Raw genomic sequence first — 24,360 nt, 5'->3', positions numbered from 1 at the left:
TTAGATGCCAAGTCAATATTTTTAACTTTTCAACATTGGCTTTTCAATAAATTGGCACAAAAGTAGGCAGGTAGACTGGGGATTCACATCAATTGAATTGGAAGCTCTATATTTTATGAAGCAAACATTTAGTCTGGAGATTTCTACATTAGATATGATTGGAAACTGGTGAGCACATCTTTACACATGTATTCAAGTACCCGTGTAGAGTTGCAACACACTGATACTTCTACTGTTTGATATGTTAGCACACATCCATAACTGTTGGAATCACATATCTGACTGGTTATAAAAATCTGCATCTTATACTGCTGTACCAGCATACTCTATCTAAAAAAAATGTGAAATATTAACTGTGTAATTTGAAGACAAGTTCCTGGAGATCACTAATAAGATTTAAGAATACCTGATTTTCAATTGCTTTCCTGTTTTTGGGGTCATTTACAATAGACAGCTGTAACTCTGCCATTTTCTTCATTTTTCCATCCATGTCAATCTTCTGCATGTAGCTTTTGGTTTCATTTTTTAATAGCTTGACTGTATCCTCTTTCCCATGCTGCTTTGCAAACACTGACGCACAGGCAGAGTGTATTGCTGTAACCCAGTTTTCCAGGTCAGTCTGGCTTGTAGCCTGAAAGTCAAACCATCAGGATAATTGACTTTTAAAACATTAACTTGTCAACCATTGAAAATTATAGAATTTTTGAAATATTAAAACTAATTTGCACTCAAGAAAAATAGCATAAGCATTAGTAAGTTCAACCACTATATCTTATTCTTGTAAAAAGTCTTTACAAATTTGTGCATGGCAGCGGTTCCTGATATGTTCAACAAAATTTCAAGATGCTCAATTCATTTGGAGACTTTGGGCAGGAGCCCAGATGAGGCATTAAAAGGGAATTTATAATTTAAATTAGAAAGTCAAGCCCCCTTGATGTCTCAGCTGATCAAGGCCACGAACATGAAAAGCAAAACGCTGTGGATGCTGGAAACCTGAAATAAAAACAGAAAATGCTGGAGAAGCTCAGCAAGTCAGGCAGCATCTGTGGAGAAAGAAATTGAGTTAACGTTTCAGGTCGATGACCTTTTGTCAGAACTGACCTATCGTCACGAACAACTGTTATTTAGATCAGGAAGGTCCAAGGTTTAATGCCGAGTTAACTGATTTTAACCAAGGTGTCAGTAGAAATGCTGGAATTGGCCTCAGCTTGTCCCTGAACTTTTGGTTCACTTCTGATCACTATCCAGCAATTCCTGTTGCAAGTACTTGTGTACAAGGGTATGGGGAACTATCAAAGCACTTGGCATAACTTCTGTTGATTTATACTCTACTGTCATGCCTTTATAAACTACTTTTTTTTTTAATGACTCGACAACATTGTATGGACATTGCAAGTGATGTGTCTACTGTTACTTGCAGATCCCTTTCTTAATCTTCCCGAATTAATTCAATCTCATTCATTGTACATTTATGCCCACATTTTTACCCATGTATAATACTTCATATTTAACAGTATCCTGCATTCACTGTTTGTACTGTTCTCCCTATTTTTGTTTTGTCAGCAAATTTCACCACCTGCAGATAGATTCTCCTCTCCTCTCCTGAAAGTACATGCCATTGCAATTCCACAGGGGCAGCCACCCTCTTAAGAAGAACTTCACCCAAATGGTCGTTCTTCATGTGCATGTCTAGACGGAGTATCAGCAGACACTGTTACTGTGGGGGAACCACATGACTGAACCCTACACAGTCTTCACGTGTAATCCACTTTCACACATTTTCTGGTGGACAGCAATCAGGAATCAAAACTTCAACTGATTTTTTTCCTCCTAAGCCCACAGTGCTGTAGCCAATTGTAACACCCTACTAGCTGCCCAAACTGAGATCAGTTAACTCAATACAGACCAGGGATTGAACCAGAGACTCTCCTGGTCTGTATGGCTCAGGTCCAGTGCATTTAGCAACTAAGCTGTTGGGAGAGCAGACAATATTATTTTTTAAAAGTTAAAAAAAATAGATCATAGTAATTTGTGCAAGTTTTTGTTTGGAACACAAATCCGAAGTGGAAACAGAATTGTGACTGCAAAGATCAAATTGATATTGGAAGCACAAAACCAAATGACAAAAAATAGGCAAAATAAAAACAATGTGAATAGAATGTAAAACTACACTAATTAAAATAGAATCTCTCTACTGTATGCCACAAATAGTTCATTAATTTGACATTCATTGGGACTTGATGGAAGATTTTGTGCACATACCAAATGCAGAAATATTTAACAGTTCAAGTGACAAACTCCACGGCGAAACAAAATAACTTATAGCTGTGAATTTAAGAATTGTAATTTACAAAGAACATGTTCACTTAAAGTGTTTAACTTTAAGACCAGCTTACCCTTTACTACTCTAATATATTTTATAGATTAATCGTCATGCATCACCCTTTGAAATCATTCTTAGTTTCAGTGCAACCATAATTATATTAAGGCTCATTGCAAACATATTTTACTCAACTATTTTACAGTTGTGACAATCTGAAACTGCAGTATAATTATAACATTCAGAAAACATAACCAAAAGATTTAGAAGGAAAGAGGCACTATATTCAGAGAGAGAATAGCTTGTCATTTGGCCTTCCTAGGTTTTGCAACTATCCTAAAGATAAACATACATATTATCAATTGTGATCACCTCCAATTTCTTCCTTTCTGGCTCAGCATCTGTTTTCCTTTCAGCCATCCATGAAGCACCTTTGAATGTTTTTTTATGTTAAAGGTGTTATATAAAGGCAAGTTGTTGTTATTATTATATAAATGTGATTTTTAATTTAATCTTTTAGTTTTAAATTCACCCTGTGAATGCCAGTGGTGGTTGTTCTCTCGCTTATAGGTACCTCTACTGTAGTTTGGATGAGTTGCATGCCAAGTAAATTAATAAAAACCTGAAATAAGACGACATCCCCAAAGGCATTACTAAGACAGAATACATTTTCTTTCTTGGGATGTTCCGGTACAGGCTGCACTATGCTATCTTCAGCAAACAGGGCGTATCTAGGTATGCTGCTCTGCTCCATGAAGTTTTTCCCACTGGCCTCGTAAAATAGCAGGGTGCAACCTTTAAAAAGGGAAACAAAAAAAAAGCAATCATGGTATGTTATCTGAAATGCCATCTGTACAAATCTGTTGCACAAACCAACAACACAAAGTGCTTTGAGGCAATCAACCTACTATAGGTTACTTGCCCTTACTTAGAAGTGATAATGTAATATTTTAAATAGGTTCAATGTTTCAATAGGTTCGCTTCAAGCTCATTCTTGTAGACTTATCTCTAATATCCAATAAACAATGCTTGCGTTTGAATGGCCATAATAATACCAGTATCATTACTAAATATGGGAATATTTTTGTTCTTAAAAAATTGACTAGTCAAAAGTAAAGAATAAGCGCTTTGGGATGTTCTGAGGTCGTGAAAGGTGCACTATAAATACAAGTTCTTTCTTCCTTCATTTGGTACAGTAGATTTTTTTTATCCAATGCCTTTTGGTATGCTTTGTCAATGTAATTCTGTCCATAGTGCTTCAACATTAGAGTGTCTAATTAGTACAGTTTGGATCCTTTCTATATCATGTAATTGTGATGACAAACAACCACATGGACAATTAAATCTAACACCGACTAGTCTGGAGCCATATAGGGTAAGTTTTTTAAATAGTTACATGGCAGGTTTACAGGTCTAGGTTGCTCTCAAGTGGAAATTCATATTGACATAATTAATTGATGAGCTGATCAGAGAGAGACAACATGGCTTTGTGAAGGTAAGTCATATCTGACTAATCTGGTTGAATTTTTTGAGGTGGTCACTAATAAGGTAGTTAAGAGAGTGTCTATGGATAGTATCTATATGGACATACAGAAGGCATTTGATAAGGTTCCACACAAGAGATTATTAGCAAAAATGAGAACACACGGAAATGGAGGTAGCCTTTTGACTTGGGTTGTTAGGTAGGAGACAGAGTGGGAATAAAGGGTGTGCACTCAAATTGGTGGGATGTGACAAGTGGTGTACCTGGGGATGTGTTCTTTTCACCATATTTGTTAATGACTTGGATGAAGGAATAAAGAGTTGTATATCCAACTCTGCAGATGACACTAAGTTAGGAGGGACTGTAAGTAGTGCAGATAGGCGCAGGAAGTTGCAAAGGGACATAAACAGATTAAGTGAGAGGGCAAAACTATGGCAAATGGAGTTTAATATAGGCAAGTAGGAGGTCATCCACATTGGATCCAAGAAAGATAATTTGGAATATTTTCTAAATGGTGAGAAACTAGGAACTGTAGAGGAGCAAAGAGGTAGCAAGGAGTCACATACACAAATTATTAAAAGCCAGTAGGCAGGTACAAAAAGCAATCAAAAAGGTGGCTGGAATACAATGGGGAAGAAATTGTGCTGTAATTGCATAGAACCTTGGTCAGACCCAACACTGTGTTCAGTTTTCGACACTGCACCTCAGGAAGGATATATTAGCCTTGGAGGGGATGCAGCACAGATTCACCAGAATTATACCGGGGGTTAGAGGGTTAAATTATGAGGACAGGTTGCATAAACTTGGCTTTTATTCCCTGCAGTATAGGAAATTGAGGGGTGATTTGATTGAGGTGTTTAAAATGTTAAAAGATTTGATAGGGTGGATACGGAAACTATTCCCTCTGGCAGAGGAATCAAGAACAAGGGGAAATAATCACAAAGCAGTACTCAGTTTCATTAACCAAAGGTTCACAATGATATGACTGATTGCAGTGAAGTCTAACAAGAAAATATGTTAACAAAATAGCGCACAAGTTGCATTTTTAGGGACATTACATACTCAATATAATATTAGTGCCAATTAATTATACCACAGACTCAGCTTTTGCCAACAATTTCTATACAGCAAGTTGCTAACAACAGCCATCAGCCATACCATCAGGTGGAAGCACCAGGGGAGGCCCAGGCAAATCCTACAGGGAAAAGAACAGAAAACTAGCACCGATCTAGCCCAATTGCTCTTGCTCTGTTGGGTTAAATGGGAGCATTAGAGGTAAATCAGAAACCGGTTTCTGGCCAGTCACCTCAGCTAAGAAAGGTGCGCTGCGTGGGGACAGAGGGAATAACAACTGTTTAATTCTGCATTTGCCTCCAAGTAATCACCACCTTGAAGAAAACCAAGAAAACTAAAGGCCACTAGAAAATGCTACAAATTTAGTGATGGTCTTCAAATAGGAGACAAATCATAAATCATCACATTTACATGTTTAGTTTATGAATGCAGGGTACAGAATTCATGTTTTTTGTATTACATTGTATTTTGAACATTTCATCTGCAGAGTTATTAATGCTGTGTTCACATATTTAAAGCATGCTCCATATCAAAGAGAAATTAAGAGGCCTAAAGAGGACGTCCAATATCAAGTTTGAAAATATAAGGCAAATTAGAGTACTGGAATCTCTTTGGAACTAGTGGACAAATTGCAGAGGTGCTGGCTATAATCTTCCAATCCTCCTTAGATACAGGTGTGGTGCCAGAGGACTGAAGAATTGCAAATATTACACCCTTGTTCAAAAAAGGGTGTAAGGATAAACCCAGCAACTACAGGCCTGTCAATTTAACCTCAGTGGTGGGGAAGCTTTTAGAAACGAAAATACAGGACAAAATTAATAGTCACTTGGACAAGTGTGGATTAATAAAGGAAAGCTAGAACGGATTTGTTAAAGGCAATTCGTGTTTAACTAACTTGATTGAGTTTTTTGATGAGGAAACAGAGAGGGTCGATGAGTGCAATGCGGTTGATGTTGTGCATATGGATTTTCAAAAGGCGTTTGATAAAGTGCCGCATAATAGGCTCGTCAGCAAAATTGGAGCCCAAGGAATGAAAGGGGCAGTGGCAGCACGGATACAAAATTGGCTAAGTGACAGGAAACACAGTAGTGGTGAACGGTTGTTTTTCCGACTGGAGAAAGTAGACAGTGGTGTTCCCCAGGGGTCGGTACTAGGGCCACTGGTTTTTTGATATATTTTGATGACTTGGACTTGGGTGTACAGAGCACAACTTCAAAATTTGCAGACGAGACAAAACTTGGAAGAATAGTAACCAATGAGGAGGATAGTAATAGACTTCAAAAGGACATAGACAGGCTGGTGGAATGGGGGGACACGTGGCAGATGAAATTTAATACAGAGAAGCGCGAAGTGATTCATTTTGGCAGGAAGAACGGAAAGATGCAATATAAACTAAATGGTACAATTCTAAAGGGGGGGGGCAGGAACAGAGGGACTATGTGTGCACTAATCTTGAAGGTGGCAGGACAGGTTGAGAAAGCAGTTAAAAAAGCATAAGGGATCCTGGGCTTTATAATTAGAGGCACAGAGTACAAAAGCAAGGAAGTTATGTTGAACCTTTATAAAACATTGGTTCGGCCACAACTAGAGTATTGTGTCCAATTCTGGGCACCACATTTTAGGAAGGGTGTGAAGGCCTTAGAGAGGGTGCAGAAAAGATTTACTGGAATGGTTCTAGGGATGAGGGACTTCAGTTACGCGGATAGACTGGAGAAGCTAGGGTTGTTCTCCTTAGAGCAGAGAAGTTTGTTGAGAGGAGATTTGGTAAAAGTGTTCAAAATCATGGAATTTAGATAAAGTAAATAAAGAGAAACTGTTCCCATTGGCGGAAAGGTCGAGAACCAGACGACACAGATTTAAGGTGATTGGCAAAAGAACCAAAGGCGACATGAGGAAAAACTTTTTTTTATGCAACGAGTAGTTATGATCTGGAATGCACTGCCTGAAACGGTGGTGGAAGCAGATTCAATTGTAGCTTTCAAAAAGGAATTGGATAAATATTTAAGGGGAAAAAATTTACAGGGCTACGGGGAAAGAGCGGGGGAATGGGACTAACTGAATTTCTCTTGCAAAGAGCCAGCACGGGCTTTATGGGCCAAGTGACCTCCTTCTGTGCTGTCATCATTCTATAATTCTATGAAATACTGCAAGATTAACTCAATCGAATTCCTGTAATCAGCTACCTCCTTAATTGACACTCCCTCCAGAACAAATCTTATGACATTACTTGCAGTAAATATCTTGGCATTTTGCAGAGCGAATGTCTCACTAGTTAAGATTCGCTTATCACTTAGGATTTATTATTCCTCTTTACCACTCCCAAAAACAATTTGTTGTTGATGTGTATAGTGGTACACAATTGTGATATTTATAATGTATTTATTATTAGAAATTATGCATTGATCTGTACATTTGTCAATGCTGGATTTTGAGAAATTTCCACAAAACTTTTATATATAAATATATATATAAAAATATATATCCATGAAATAAACGCCAGCATTGACAAATTTACAGATCAATGCATTATTCCAAATAAAAGTTACAGTCTGATCACCAAATGTCACTTATAAAGTTGGATTTTAGAAACAACTTAATTGCTCCACAATCTATATTAAGTGCTGATGTGGAGATGCCGGTGATGGACTGGGGTTGACAAATGTAAAGAATCTTACAACACCAGGTTATAGTCCAACAATTTTATTTGAAAATCACAAGCTTTCGGAGGCCGAAAGCTTGTGATTTTCAAATAAAATTGTTGGACTATAACCTGGTGTTGTAAGATTCTTTACATATATTAAGTGCTGTGTAAGCTGCCTTTTAGTATTTAAAAGTAGAAGCCATTTTACAAGGAAAAGCTGCAATCTGTCCAAAATCTGAAAGCTATGCCCCTATTTTTCTCAAAGAGAGAGACCAGGAACAAACAGGCTTTTTTTGAAAAATATTTAGTAAAAATCCAGCTCCAAAAACGTTTTACTCAATGAGCTGAGACTTAACTTAAGAACACTGGTTCCTGGGATTGTAAACTTTTACATATACAAATTGTACATTAGTGCAGCCTACTGCCACCATTCATAGAATCATAGAAAATTTACGGCACAGAAGGAGGTCATTCGGCCCATCGTGTCTGCGCCGGCTGAGAAACAAGCTACCCAGCCTAATCCTTTCCTGCATTTGGTCCGTTGCCCTGCAGGTCACGGCTCTTCAGGTGCACATCCAGGTATTTTTTTTAAATGAGTTGAGGGTTTCTGCCTCTACCACCCTCTCGGGCAGTGAGTTCCAGACCCCCACCACCCTCTGGGTGAAAAAAAATTTCCTAATTTCTGCTCTAATCCTTCTACCAATCACTTTAGATCTATGCCCCCTGGTTAATGACCCCTCCCAAGGGAAATAGGTCCTTCCTATCCACTCTATCTAGGCCCCTCATAATTTTGTTCACCTCAATCAAATCACCCCTCAGCCTCCTCTGTTCCAAGGAAAACAACCTAAGCCTTTTCAATCTGTCATCATAGCTAAAATTCTCCAGTCCTGGCAACATCCTCGTAAATCTCCACTGCACCCTCTCTAGTGCAATTACATCCTTCCTGTAACGTGGTGACCAGAACTGTGCGCAGTGCTCGAGCTGTGGCCTAACTAGTGTTTTATACAGTTCCAGCATAACATCCCTACTTTTATATTCTATGCCTTGGCTAATAAAGGAAAGCATTCCATATGCCTTCTTAACCACCTTATCTAACCGTCCTGCTACCTTCAGGGATCCGTGGACATGCATTCCAAGGTCCCTCACTTCCTCTACACCTCTCAGTGTCCTCCCATTTATTGTGCATTCCCTTGCCTTGTTTGCTCTCCCCAAATGCATTACCTCACACTTCTCTGGATTGAATTCCATTTGCCACTTTTCTGCCCATCTGACCAGTCCACTGATATCATCCTGCAGTCTACAGCTTTCCTCCTCACTATCAACCATACAGCCTATCTTTGTGTTATCCGCAAATTTCTTAATCATGCCCCTACGTTTAAGTCCAAATTGTTAATGTATACCACAAAAAGCAAAGGACCTAGTACCGAGCCCTGCGGCACCCCACTGGAAACAGCCTTCCAGTCGCAAAAATACCCGTCAACCATTACCCTTTGCTTCCTGCCACTGAGCCAATTTTGGATCCAATTTGCCACTTTCCCTTGGATCCCATGGGCCTTTACTTTTTTGACCAGTTTGCCATGTGGGACCTTATCAAAAGCCTTGCTAAAATCCATGTAGAATACATCAATTGCGCTACCTTCATTGTCCTTTGTCACCTTCTCGAAAAATTCAAGTTAGTCAGACACGACCTCCCCTTAACAAATCCATGCTGACTGTCCTTGATTAGTCAGGACAGTTTATCCTGTCCCTCAGAATTGATTTCAATAATTTGCCCACCACCGAGGTTAGGCTGACTGGCCTGTAATTACTTGGTCTATTCTTCGCTCCCTTTTTAAACAACGGTACAACGTTAGCAGTCCTCCAATCCTCTGCGCTACGCCTGTATCCAGAGAAGTTTGGAAAATGATTGTTAAAGCCTCCGCTATTTCCTCCCTGGCTTCTTTTAACAGCCTGGGAATACATTTCATCGAGCCCTGGTGATTTATCCACTTTCAAAGATGCTAATCTCCTTAATACTTCCTCTCTCACTATGTTTATCCCATCCAATATTTCACACTCCTCCTCCTTAACGTCAATCCCTGCATCATCCCTCTCCTTTGTGAAGACAGATGCAAAATATTCATTAAGAACCATACCCACATCTTCCGCCTCCACACTTAGTTTATCTTTTTGGTCCCTAATAGGCCCTACTCTTTCTTTAGTTATCCTCTTGCTCTTAATGTATTTATAAAACATCTTTGGGTTTTCTATTGATTTTACCTGCTAATATTTTTTCATGTCCTCTCTTTGCTTTCCTAATTTCCTTTTTAACTTCACCCCTGCACTTTGTATACTCCTCTAAGCTTTCCATAGTATTGAGTTCCCGGTGTCTATCATAGGCTTTCTTTTTCTGCCTTATCTTACCCTGGATGCTTCTTGACATCCAGGGGGCTCTAAATTTGGCAGCCCCTCCCTTTTTCTTTGTGGGAACATGTTTGTTCTGAACCCCTTGAATCACCCCTTTCAATGACTCCCACTGCTCTGTTTCCAGTTTAATTCTGCTAAATCACTTCTCAGTTTAGTAAAATTGGCCTTTCCCCAATTGGAAACTTTAACTCCTGCTCTGTCTTTGTTCTTTTCCATAACTATGTTAAAACTAACTGTATTATGATCACTACCATCAAAATGCTCTCCCACTGCTACTTCTTCCACCTGCCCCTCTTCACTTCCTAGAACTAAATCCAGAACTGCCCCCCCCCTCTCGTTGGGCTTGCTATATACTGGCTAAAAAAATTCTCCTGTATGCAATTTAAGAATTCTGCACCCTCTATACCATTCACACTGTTTGCATCCCAGTTAATATTAGGGTAGTTGAAATCCCCTACTATTACTGCCCTATTGTTTTTGCACTTCTCAGAAATTTGCCTACATATTTGCTCCTCTATCTCCCTCTGACTGTTTAGGGGTCTATAGTACACACCCAGTAGTGTGACTGCCCCTTTTTTGTTCTTTAGCTCAACCCTTATGGCCTCATTTGATGTTCTTTCCAAAATATCATCCCTCATCAGCTGTAATTGTTTCCTTAACCAAAATTGCCACCCCCCTTCCTTTTGTATCCCCCTCTCTATCGCGTCTGAAAACCCTGTAACCAGGGACGTTGAGCTGCCAGTCCTGCCCCTCTTTAAGCTATGTTTCCGCAATAGTTAAGGTATCATACTGCCATGTGTCTATCTGTGCCCTCAGCTCATCTGCCTTATTTCCTATACTCCTTGCATTGAGGTAAATACATTTTAGGTCTGCTAAACTCTTCTGTTGTTTATTTTCTAACCTTCGTTCTCTCTGCCTTCCAGACTCACTCACGAATTTTTTGCCTTCCATTTCCAGTTCTGACTTTATCCCATCTGAATCCACACTCAGGTTCCCATCCACCTGCCAAGCTAGTTTAAACCCTCCCCCACAGCACTAGCAAACCCCCCCGCAAGGATATTGGTCCCGGCCCTGTTGAGGTGCAACCCGTCCGGCTTGCACAGGTCCCACCTCCTCCAGAAACGGTCTCAATGCCCCAGGAATCGAAATGCCCCTTGCACCACCTTTGCAGCCACGCATTCATCTGCTCTATCCTCCTATTTCTATTCTCACTGGCGCGTGGCACTGGGAGTAATCCGGAGATTACTACCTTTGAGGTCCTGCTTTTTAATCTTTTTCTTAACTCCTTAAACTTTGCCTGCAGGATCTTATCCCTCTTTCTACCTATGTTGTTGTCCCAATATGGACCACGACCTCTGGCTGTTCACCCTCCCCCCGCAGAATGCTCAGTGACATCCATGACCCTGGCACCAGGGAGGCAACATACCATCCTGGAATCACACGTGCGGCCGCAGAAACCCTATCTGCACCCCTAACTATGGAATCTCCTACCACTATTGCTCTTCCCCCCCCCACCCCGTACAGCTGAGCCACCCATGGCACTCTGGTCTTGGCTCTGGCTGCACTCCCCAGGGGAATCCTCTCCCCCACCAGTATTCAGAACTGAATGCTGGTTAGAGAGTGAGATGCCCTCAGGGGACTCCTAAACCACCTGCCTGGTCCTCCTTGTCTGTCTGGCGGTCACCCAGTCTCTCTCTGCCTGCACTCTCTTAACTGCGGGGTGACCACCTCCTGAAACGTGCTATCCACAAGCTCTCAGCACTGCAGTGACGCCAGCTGCTGCTCAAGGTCCAAAACCCAGAGCTCGAGCTCCTCCAGCTGACGACACTTCCTGCACATGTGGGGTTGTCCAGGACACATGAAACGTCCTGGAGTTCCCGCATGGCATAGGATGCGCATTCCACGGGTCTGAGCTGCCCTGCCATGCCTCTGTTTTTAAATTATTAACTAAACTAAAGCAAATCAAGCCTTAAAACCGGTTATTTATAGTTTTGTTACTCTAGTTAATAAACTAGTTCAAGTTTTAGTCATAGAGTCATAGAGTTATACAGCACGGATAGAGGCCCTTCGGCCCATCGTGTCCGCGCCGGCCATCAGCCCTGTCTACTCTAATCCCATATTCCAGCATTTGGTCCGTAGCCTTGTATGCTATGGCATTTCAAGTGCTCATCCAAATGCTTCTTGAATGTTGTGAGGGTTCCTGCCTCCACAACCCTCTCAGGCAGTGAGTTCCAGACTCCAACCACCCTCTGGGTGAAAAAGTTCTTTCTCAAATCCCCTCTAAACCTCCCGCCTTTTACCTTGAATCTATATCCCCTTGTTATAGTACCCTCAACGAAGGGAAAAAGCTCCTTAGTATCCATCCTATCTGTGCCCCTCATAATTTTGTACACCTCAATCATGTCCCCCCTCAGCCTCCTCTGCTCCAAGGAAAACAAACCCAATCTTCCCAGTCTCTCTTCATAGCTGAAGCGCTCCAGCCCTGGTAACATCCTGGTGAATCTCCTCTGCACCCTCTCCAAAGCGATCACATCCTTCCTGTAGTGTGGCGACCAGAACTGCACACAGTACTCCAGCTGTGACCTAACCAGTGTTTTATACAGCTCCATCATAACCTCCTTGCTCTTATATTCTATGCCTCGGCTAATAAAGGCAAGTATCCCATATGCCTTCTTTACCACCTTATCTACCTGTTCCGCCGCCTTCAGGGATCTGTGAACTTGCACACCAAGATCCCTCTGACCCTCTGTCTTGCCTAGGGTCCTCCCATTCATTGTGTATTCCCTTGCCTTGTTAGTCCCTCCAAAGTGCATCACCTCGCACTTTTCCGGTTTAAATTCCATTTGCCACTGTTCCGCCCATCTGACCAACCCATCTATATCGTCCTGCAGACTGAGGCTATCCTCCTCGCTATTTACCACCCTACCAATTTTTGTATCATCAGCGAACTTACTGATCATACCTTTTACATTCATATCCAAGTCATTAATGTAGACCACAAACAGCAAGGGACCCAGCACCGATCCCTGTGGTACCCCACTGGCCACAGGCTTCCAGTCACAAAAACAACCTTCGACCATCACCCTCTGCCTTCTGCCACTAAGCCAGTTTTGTATCCAAAGTGCCAAGGCACCCTGGATTCCATGGGCTCGTACCTTCTTGACCAGTCTCCTGTGCGGGACTTTATCGAAGGCCTTACTGAAATCCATGTATACCACATCCACTGCGTTACCCTCATCCACACGCCTAGTCACCCCCTCAAAAAATTCAATCAAATTAGTCAGACATGATCTTCCCTTGACAAAGCCATGTTGACTATCCCTGATTAATCCTTGCTTCTCCAAGTGGAGACTAATTTTGTCCTTCAGAATTTTTTCCAATAATTTTCCTACCACTGATGTTAGGCTCACTGGCCTGTAGTTCCCCGGTTTTTCCCTACTCCCCTTCTTGAATAATGGTACTACATTAGCGGTTCTCCAGTCCTCTGGCACATCCCCTGTGGCCAGAGAGGTTCTGAATATATGTGTCAGAGCCCCCGCAATCTCCTCCTTTTCCTCACACAGTAGCCTGGGATACATTTCGTCCGGGCCTGGGGATTTATCCATTTTTAGGCCTGCTAAAACCGCCAATACCTCCTCCCGCTCGATGTTAATATGTTCGAGTATATCACAGTCCCCCTGCCGTATTTCTATGTCTACATCGTCCTTCTCCATAGTGAAAACAGATGCAAAAAATTCATTTAGAACCCCTCCTACATCTGCCGGCTCCACACACAGATTGCCATTTTTGTCCCTAATGGGCCCTATTTTTTCCCTAGTCATCCTCTTACCCTTAATATACTTATAAAACATCTTAGGATTTTCCTTTATTTTGCTCGCCAGTGTTATTTCATGGCCCCTCCTTGATCTCCTAATTTCTTTTTTAAGTATCCCCCTGCACTTTTTGTACTCCTCTAGGGCTTCCTCCGTCTTCAGCCTTTTGTATCTGCCAAAAGCCCTCCTTTTTTTCCTAATCCATTCTCGTATATCCCCTGACATCCAAGGTTCCCTGGAGTTCTTGGAACCACCCTTGACCTTTACGGGAACATGTTGCCATTGTATGGTCTCAATCTCCCTTCTAAAAGACTCCCATTGCTCCGATGCGGATTTTCCTACAAGCAGCTGATCCCAGTCCATTTTGGCCAGATCCTGCCTTATCCTATTAAAATCGGCCTTCCCCCAATTTAGAACCTTTATTTCCGGCCCCTCCCTGTCCTTTTCCATGACCACCTTAAATCTCACCGAATTATGGTCCCAGCTTTTACTTTAATTTTACCCAATTCCCTAACTCAGAGGGAAAAAAAAGCAGCTGTAACACTTACCAGCCAATCACCAACTGCTCTCCTGTGACGCCATTCAAAAACATAACTTATTTAAATGATGCCTCCTGAATGTGAAATAATGGACTTAAGATGGTCTTACCATCCTACCATTTACAGAAAACCAGTACATTAATCATGATTAATTAGAAGGGAGAAAGGATGTAAACTCTGGTCCAATTAAACTACTTCCACCTCCTGGCCATTCTTTCTATTAAGGCCAATTATCAGACTTCATCCAGTGTTTTATTTTGAGGCAGTTGTGAGAATTACATATCAATTCTGGTTTTAAGTGATTACCTTTAAGCGAAACCCAATACTGTCTCCACTTTCTGCGAGGTGCAAGTTCCAATTTTCTCTCCTTCTGATGTGTAACAAGAGGTTTAAAAGACAACCAGCCAGCCTTTCGCACAAACCCCTGTTCTTTTTCATACAATAAATCCAGCTGTTCTAAAGAGCTGAAGGAATCACTGCTGGTTTCCTCACTTCCTGTAGATTGGTCTGCATTTTCCACAGACATATGACCCATTTCCAACTCTCGCATGAAGTTCTCGTAAATGCTCTGCCTCAGGACATCATTGCCAACTGCATTGGTGGAGTTACTTCTGGGTGGCAATGTATAGCTAGAGCCAGGTGACCACAATAAACTTGATACCTGGGAAGGAGAGCTGGTGTCTGCAGTCACGCCATCAATTCCACTGTCGCAATACTCATTCATATCCTTGGATCTAGAGTCCTGAAAAATTGACAGGATTTTTATGGTTGCAGAAACATATTTTAAGAGGTTAAACAAAACATTTGCAAGTATATTATACTTTTCATTCAAGTTTCACCAGTGATGGGATTCTCCAACTTGCCTTTGCCCACACATAATCAGAACCAAACATTTGTTGAGTATATCTTTACATTGAGAGCTGTGCATCTATAATGCACACAGTCTACATCTCCCATATCTTGAGAAAATGAGGGAAAGCAGGACAGAAGCAAAGCTAAGAAAATTAAATATGTGGGAATTGTTACAGCACATATAATTGTAATATCATGATCAGGTTTTAAAAGCCAATGCAAATCCAACTACATAAAGAATGATAAGATCTTTTCACCAATGGAAAGTTATCACTATCTGACCAATATTATTACCCATTACAACAGCAACAATACTGTCTTAGAATCATAGAGCACCAAAGGAGGCCATTCAGCACATCATGCCTGTGCTGGATCTTTGAAAGAGCTATCCAACTAGTCGAACTCCCCTGCTCTTTCCCCAGAGCCCTGCAATTTTTTTCTTTCGATGTATATATCCAATTCCCTTTTGAAAGTTACTATCGAATCTGCTTCCTTCACCCTTTCAGGCATTGAATTCCAAATCATAACTCGTTGCGAAAAAAAAATTCTCCTCTTCTCCCTTCTGGTTCTTTTGCCAATTACTTTAAATCTGCTTCCTCTGGTTACCGACCCAGACAGTGGAAATAGTTTGTTCATTTACTCAATCAAAATCCTTCATAATTTTGAGCACCTCTTTAATTCTCCCCTTAACCGTCTCTGCTCTAAGGAGAACAATCCCAGCTTCTCTAGTCTCTCCACATAACTGAAGCCCCCTCATCCCTGGTACCATTCTAGTAAATCTCCTCTGCACCCTCTCCAAGGCCTTGACATCCTTCCTAAAGTGTGGTGTCCAGAATTGGACACAATACTCCAGCTGAGGTCTTACCAGTGATTCATAAAGGTTTAGCATAACTTCCTTGCTTTTGTACTCTTATGCCTCTATTTATAAAGTCTAGGGGGGTGATTTTAAACCCCAAGAACGGGTGGGCTGGGGGCGGGTGGGAGTTGAAAATAGTTATTTTTTGGGTCGCGACCACAACCCGGCTTTATTTCCGGGTTTAATGTTGGCGCGTAAAAGTACAGGCTTCCAACTGGGAATGCAAAGTCCGAAAATATTGCAGTTGCGACCCAAAAAAACAATTATTTTCAACTCCCACCTGCCCCCAACCCACCCGTTCTTGGGGTTTAAAATCACCCCCAAGGATTCTGTATGCTTTTTTAACAGCCTTATTATTGCCCTGCCACCTGCAAAGATTTGTGTATATGAACCCCCAGGTCACTTTTCCTGCACCCCCTTCAAAATTGTACCATTTAGTTTACATTGCCTCACCTACATAATTTGGTTACTGCAACATTAATCAATTTCCTCTTATAATGTCCATGGTTTGAAATTTTTTCTCTTCTGCATCAGGAAATAGAAGACCCTGAACTGATAAGACAGGGAAGCAACCATTAGGTCTGCAAGAATAGCCCAGTGTGATGTACTCAAATATTCCCTCATTCACTGTGGGAACTTGCATCCTACCATTCTGTGCCACAGTATGTTGGTAAATCAATAAAGTAATTCGAATAGTGTAACAATGCTTGAAGAAGCATTTCTTTTTTTCATAAAGTGAACTCACTATTATTGTAACTACAGTCTACTCCTAATTCAAAGTTTCTTTTTTGCACTAAAAGAAATGGAAATATCAGATAATTAGAATTAAGCAATTTTGAATTAAAAGTAGACTCTATTTGGAAACACAACCGTGTAGTTACATTCTTACTTTTATAATATGAAAATAGAAATAAGAGCAATTCAACTAGAGGGCCACAAAGGAGTACAATGACTCACAATATCATACCAATGAATTTCTGACACAACATTCGCTGAGTATTGTTTTAACCAGAGTCACCTTACTCTGAATCTGTGGCAGGAAGAGGATAATAAAAAGGTCTTCTCTATGAGTTATTCATGAGTTAGGGTGAGTAATGCCAAATATTCTTAACGAAGCAGGAAAGTGAACAAGAGATAAAATTAGGCTCAGAGAAGAGGGTTTCACTATAGAGTGGCACTAGTCCAGCATTTTAATAAATGAAGACCAGATCAGCTTTTAAGGACCTTCTCAAGACCCAATAAGTGGAAGAATATGATTCAGCACTTATGATACCTGCAAATTTTCAGTTGAGCATGGAAGGAATACGCCTTTAATGGACTTAACAAAGACTGGTTCAATACTTGCCTGAGTCATTCATTTTGTGCAAGACGATAGCCAACAAGGACAAAAACAAATCAATGCACCCAATGAACTTTGGGACTGGGACTGGGACTGCTTCCTCCTCTTACATGTTGATTTGGAAAGGCAGGGATACCCAGAGAGGCAAAAGTTGGCGCATCAGTTGACATGAAGGCAGGTTGACATGGGAGGGCAAAACTCCACTGATTGGCCAAAACTGATCAACTGGGCTCGTCTGATAAAGGATCTTTTTTTAACATGCCCTTTTCTCTTTTCAGATGCTGATTGACTTGCTGTGTATTTTGGCATTTTCTGCCATTATTTCAGGTTTCCAGATTTTCCTTTCATTCTTTAATCCTTGTAACAATTTTTCACATGAAGTTACTGAAGTTGGATACTACGCATTGAAGATTGAGTAAACAGCAATTTCTCGATTCCTCTATACTTGTTAAAAGTTCTAAATAATTGTTGTGTTATTTTAGTGGTTCTTTATACCCTGTCATGAAAGGGAGCAATGTTTACCTATCCCATGAGCTGCATGGTTAACGAATACCATTAACTATATTAAATCATGGGGTTCACATAGATTATAGTGCATATTCCCCAGGATTTTCAATGCTGAAGGTCAACTTCTTCAGGTCATTTAACTTTACTAGCTCATGTCATCAGCAGCTGAAGATCTGAGACAGCGGGGGAGAAATTCATGTAGCGCCAGAAACTGGCGCAAAATGGGCGTTGCAGCTAGAACACGTGCCCAAAGACATAATATCTGCATAAAACCAGCAAGCTGCAGGCGCCAGACATCTCAATGCAGCTCGCCATTCAGAGCCTTAGGTTATTCGTCCAGCTCCAACTCCAGAAAATTGGGGGGAGGGGGATGCGGCAGAGGGAGGCAAACTAGAGGAGGCGAGCCAGGGCCAGCAGCAACACTTAGTATTTTATGGTTCCACAACGTGCAAATATTTAAAAAAATCTAACATTGTGTGGGCAGCCTCCAGCGATCCCTTTAAGGATTGCTGCTTAGGCTGCTGTAGGTCTGGAAAAAATTGAGTAGAGCATCCTCCCATCTGATGATGATTTCGAGCAGGGTCTGAAGCCCCATGTTAGGACCCTAATTTGCATATTCAAGGCACCTAACATCCGTTTCATGTCGGCGACCTGGACGCTTGGAAGTCACCAGCTTCCAATTTGGCAGCAGGTGCACTTTGGGTGAAATCAGGCGCAAGAGATCGCGACCCGAAATTGGCCCTCCAATGCTAATTTTCCGGCAAATTTTCAGGATCAATTTCTTCCCCCAGCATACCAAAACAGTCAGAAGAAATCAATCTTCAACACTAAAGATGGGGAAGATCTACTTCACACGATTTATATAATACTCCCACACAGGACTCTTCTAGGGCTTGCTTATAATGTCACACCCTGGAACATTCATCCACCAGGCCTCTATATTTAAGGATTTTCTAATGTAAATATTTAGGCTGGAAGTTAAATCTGTTTTGCTGCTGCAGTTTGATTAAAATACAAGATCAGCACTGGATAAAAATATCAGAAGGCTTAAAAACACAACTGAGTCATCAATTTAGGAAAAAAAATGTTTTGACCTGGAAACCAATTATTAGTGATATGCTTTTTTCCAATACCACCATTCTGGGCAAACTATTAAAAAGGACACTTAATCACAGTATAATGTCTGAGCTTACTTAAAATATGTAGGGATTTAATTGCTACTGCAAGTGATTGAAGTTATTGTAAAAAAAAGTTAGGAAACACAGCAGAACATACACTTCCAGATGTAGGCAGTTTTTATCTTCAATTTTTTTTTGTTTTCATTATTGAGCTCTTAATGAACTTACACACATTCTCAGGTTTTGCTAGAATTAAATTTTCAGATTATTAGCTTCAAAAATGTCTGTAGATGGTAGCTGCAGCTGAACAAATGATAGGAAACTAATTAGGTAATAAAATTTATGTTCTGGTCAGGATTCCTACAAGCTGCAGATAAGAGTCCACTCTATACAAGAGTGTCCCATAACACCCAGTGCACAGGTAGAATCTTCAAACGGATTTTAAGCGACTTTCAAAATGTCAGAAGGTAAAACTTACCAAGATATTTTGCCAACAGGTATAAAAACTGTGGGTACAACCTAAATAGGTATAAAAACTGTGGGTACAGCCTCTACACCAATGCAACTGATGCACCAGATCCTATGATAATCAGAGAATGAACAACGACTGAATAGAACACATTTTACAGGTGATCGGCTTTCTAAATATAAAACTGAAGTAAAATTAAAATAGGGCACAGACCAGGAATAACGTCAGAATAACAGGAGAAAAAAAGGGACCACAAGGTGATCTGTATGGTTGGTCGTTATTTTAATAATTATGGTAATAAAGCTGTTCCTGCCTTTTAAGTAGCTTTATTAGGACACAGGCACAAGAGTAGGCCATTTAGCCCCGCGAGCCTGTTCCGCCATTCAATGAGATCATGGCTGATCAGTGACCTAACACCATGTACCCGCCACAGCTCCATATCCCTTAATACCTTTGGTTAACAAAAATCTATCAATCTCAGATTTAAAATTAACAGCTGAGCTAGCATCAACTGCCGTTTGCAAAGAGAGTTCCAAACTTCTACCACCCTTTGTGTGTAGAAGTGTTTCCTAACTTCACTCCTGAAAGTCCTGGCTCTAATTTTTAGGCTATGTCCCTTAGTCCTAGACTCCCCAACCAGCAGAAATATTTTCTCTCTATCTACCCTATCAGTTCCCCTTAATATCTTGAAAACTTTCATCAAATCACCCTAAAGATTAAAATCTTCTAAATTCCAGGGAATACAACATTAGTTCGTGTAATCTCGCCTCGTAATTTAAACCTTGGAGTCCAGGTATCATTCTAGTAAATCTACCTTGCATTCCCTCCAAGGCCAATATATCCTTCCTAAGATCCGTGCCAGAACTGAACACAGTACTCCAGGTGTGGTCTAACCAGGGCTTTGTATAGCTGTAGCACAACTTCTACCCCCTCGTATTCTAGTCCTCTAAATTTAAAGGTCAGCATCCCATTAGCCTTTTTGATTATTTTCTGTACTTGTCCATGACATTTTAATGATCTATGTACATGGACTCCTAAGTCTCTTTGGATCTCCACTGTTTTGAGTTTTTCACCATTTAGAAAGTAATCTGATCTATCCTTTTTAGGTCCAAAGTGGATGACCTCACACTTGCCTACTTTGAAATCCATTTGCCACAGTTTTGCCCATTCATTTAATCTATTAAATCTCTTTTGCTAACATATCAGAAGGGGCTGTTTTTGGCATCGCAGTATAAGAGTACAAAACTTACAAAACCAACTAACCAGCAAAGGGAGATGGGAACTTTCCTGGATCTGTTTACAGTCGGGGGTTAATTTTAAAAAGCACATTTGGCAATCTATTAACAATTCTACCATCAATGCTAAAGTTAAACATACCTCTTCTAATAGCATTTAGCATATGTGCGATTTGAAGATGGAATATTGGGGTAATTTTCAAATTCACGTTGAGGTTTCTACTAAAAGAAAATATTGCTCACCTGCAGTTTCCTCTTCTTTCTTGTAAGGCTGCCAGTCCAAGCACTTAAACGCCGCATTCGGCTTTTTAAGGCAACTCGTGAGGAGCCATCCTGAGAAAGGTGTTTGGGCTTTCGACATGGGAGCGTATAAGAGGAATATTGTATGGGGCCTCCATCCTCATCAGATGGCACATTCATGCAGTTGGAGAAGTCGCTCACAAACAAATTGTGAGGATTTAAAGCCGTGTTTCTGTAGCCACCTGAAAATTCATTCTCTGAGGGCATGGAAGGTCCTACAACTGTATCATTGTACAGTGCTCGGAGAGAAGAGAGAGATGATCTTTGGAAGAGTTGCTCATCATTTGGTAAAAGGCTTTCTTGATTGCTTGTCTCGGTAGCTTTCCTAGTTGTGTACATGTTATCAAAATCACTTGCATAAGCATGGAGTCCCCATGGTGATTCGGACCAGGAATATTCAGAGCTGATCGAACTACCCTTGCTCGATTTTAATCTTTCCTCACCAAGCAGAAGACTCTGGTCTGTTACGTAGTCTGTACTGGCATCAATCAGCACTTCATTTTGTTTACTAGGGTTAGATTCCATAGCAGGAGAATATTTCAGCAGCTGAACTGGCCCTTGGGATTCATCACAGGGTGGTTTGCTGCTGCTGCTACTACTACTGGCACCACCACTGTGGAACTCCACCCTTAGGCTCCCATCAAATTTTCCCAGTGTTTTGATGAGAACCTTTGGACTGCTTTCTCCTTCTGGTTTCTTGGATTCGGTTACATTTTCAGGTAGTCGATGTCCATTTAAGACACAGCCATTGTATTCCAGAGCTTTAGTGTGATTGTCTGTTGTGTCAAGTTGAATGCAAGGAAAATTGTTTCCAGATAATAATTTAGTATCATTCCCGTGGCCATATTTTTCCAGGTGACCCGGATGGCATCTGGCATATGCATTACTATTACCCATCATTAAAGACTCGCACTGACGTGAAGCAGCATTGAGAGAGTAACGCTGGTTATTTTTGTGCTGAGAAAGGCAGTTTCTGCCCAGAGATCTTGCTTTGTAAGTTATGCTGCTGCCACTATATCCCCAGCCGAAAGCAGAGCGGGATTTTTCATCCTTGGCATGGACACTTCGAATTTTGAGAGCACATGACTTCTGCCTGCCACCAGACGTTGACTTCCCTTCATTGTTATGGGCTTTAGTCCCTTGCAGATTATACTGGCTGTCTGAATTCCCCATCATGCACTGAGATGGGGGGGGAGGGCAGAGGGGAAACAAGAAACAGTTATCAGTCACATCACTAAAAATAAACAGCAACTATAATCAATGCAGCTTAATTCATTTTACTACTCCCTGGAAATAGTTTTAGAATGTCTCCAAAAACCTTTGAAGTCAGTCACAGTATGCAGTTACGTTAGCTAAATCACATTAGCTGATACAGACAAACTGCTCTTCAATACCTTAGAATTAGAACCATACCAAGCTATTTGACAACAAATGCTAAGAGTTGAATTACATTCCTGGAACTTTCGTGCAAATAAATTGTAAATGGTGGTAGAGGTGTGGTAGTACCATACTTGGCTTGTGGTGTAGAAAGGAACATTCGTTAAGAATTGTTTTCCTACAGTACACAAGATTATATATAGTCAGACCTTCCTTATTGCTTCACATCTCACGTGATTTACTCTACAAGTTGTAGCTCTTGGCTGGAAAGTCTGGTGTTCACCATCTCTGCATCTTAACTGCTGTAAAAACTGTAAATATATCCATCTGTTAAAAATCTTGGGTCTGGATGCATTTCCTGTCTGCACCACACGACTTCCTGTTGTCACTGTGTCAACTTTTTCCATTAAAAATTCTTGTGTTCAAATTTATAATGGAAACTCACTCATTGTGCAATCTGGTCACTGGGCTCCCACAATTCTCTCAAAATGCATTGATGATTTTCCATTTGCTATTTTTTTCCCTCAGTAACTAAAATTTCTAATTTCCAAAATAAGGATTTAAACAAAATCAAAAAATAACATATTTCACAATAGCATAATTAATTTATCCACTTTTATGTCATTTATTAAAGTGCTTGCTTGAAGGGGGTGTCAGCCTCCCGCAAAAGCGTGGGCTTGGAGTTGATATTTTTGCCCAGAGCTGACAGCTGAATTTGGAATGTGCAGTCTGAGCATATACAGTGTACCTAATTTCCCACAATGCAATTCAGTATTGAGAACTATCGGGCGCTAAATTGGGCCTTGTAGCGCCCATTGTTTTGGCGCTACATGGTCTCTCTGACATCCAAGATGGCGTCTTGGATGCGCTCGCATGTTTCCAGCGTGACGTGCGCCGGACGCCATCTTGGTATAGGAGTTAGCACAGGCGCAGATAACGAATGCTGGAATCATGTAATGTAGATAAAACTGCTTCAATCAGTGTGCTATGCTGATTTAAAGTGATAGACAACATTTTGGGACTCAATGCACAGTCTTAACCCCAACCATCTGAATATGTCTTAAGAGTGCCTGGAGGACCACCCATCAGTGTTTTTTAAAGGGACCATGCAGGATTTACAGATTAGTGGCTGGATTATTGCTTCTGGCTGCAGAGACATTTATAACTGTTGTTGAAGGTCTCCTAGACTTCAATACTAGGACACGGGGAAATTTAGGGCCAGGACGTGCAGGAGTGAAGTTAGGAAATGCTTCTAAATGCAAAGGGTGGGAGATGTTTGGAACACTCTTCTGCAGATGGCAGTTGATGCTAGCTCACTTGTGAATGTTAAATCTGAGATTGATAGATTTTTGTTAACCAAAGGTATTAAGGGATATGAGGCTGAGGCGGGTATATGGAGTTAGGTCACAGATCCACCATGACCTCATTGAATGGCAGAACAGGCTCAAGAGGCTAAATGCCACTGCCGCTTGCTGCCTCCTGATATGCGCCACCTTCTCCTGCAAGAAAGCGGGACCTGTGTCTGGGTGATGTTCCTGTCATGGTTGAATAACTGCCAGTGTGTGTGGCCTGTGAGTTGTGGGTGGGCAGCTTGCAACAGTGGTAATGTGTAAGGGTGAGAGGAAGCATTTGGTTAGAAGAGTTGAGTACTGATGGAAAGAGTTTGTTGGTATGTGGGGGTGTAGTGCGTGGTGCAGTTGGTAAGAGACACCACTTGACAGTTGACCTCACTCATCTTGACCACTTATGTCAAAGCTTTGAACTTCTTCGTCCCCCGCTGCCTTTTGAGTATATGTCTATTTGTGTATATGAGTATATATAGGATGTCCCTCCTTCTGTCCACCTCTTGCACCCAAGGTCTCTAGTGCATCAGCAGAGAACCTTGGTGCATGCACTCTCGCAGGCCTGGTACCAACTCAGATCAGCAGATTGGTGAGGTCTGGCGTACAGATTGATGGATGTGGGATTTAGTAGTGCGCAACCTTTATTCAATGTTTTAACATAACTCATCAGTGTGTAAACATAGGGATGG

At 41.1% G+C, this 24,360-nt stretch overlaps 1 protein-coding gene across 2 annotated transcripts in view; it reads right to left on the bottom strand.

Annotated features, from left to right (window-relative positions):
* Window positions 1–24,360, bottom strand: part of tiam2a (TIAM Rac1 associated GEF 2a) — a 400,823-nt gene that overhangs the window by 179,649 nt on the left and 196,814 nt on the right. For both annotated transcript variants that reach the window (XM_067989096.1, XM_067989097.1), the window contains 4 exons: window positions 20,895–22,130; window positions 14,582–15,017; window positions 2,943–3,115; window positions 407–631 (listed from right to left, as the gene is read on the bottom strand). In XM_067989096.1, the coding sequence (XP_067845197.1) occupies window positions 407–631; window positions 2,943–3,115; window positions 14,582–15,017; window positions 20,895–22,127 (2,067 nt within the window). In that variant the 5' untranslated portion in view covers window positions 22,128–22,130. The remainder of the gene's footprint in view (window positions 1–406; window positions 632–2,942; window positions 3,116–14,581; window positions 15,018–20,894; window positions 22,131–24,360) is intronic.

This window comes from Heptranchias perlo, chromosome 8, assembly GCF_035084215.1.
Source record: "Heptranchias perlo isolate sHepPer1 chromosome 8, sHepPer1.hap1, whole genome shotgun sequence".
NCBI lineage: Eukaryota > Metazoa > Chordata > Chondrichthyes > Hexanchiformes > Hexanchidae > Heptranchias > Heptranchias perlo.
The sequence above is the reverse complement of the archived record's forward strand: the minus strand, read 5'-3'. Positions and strand labels throughout refer to the sequence as shown.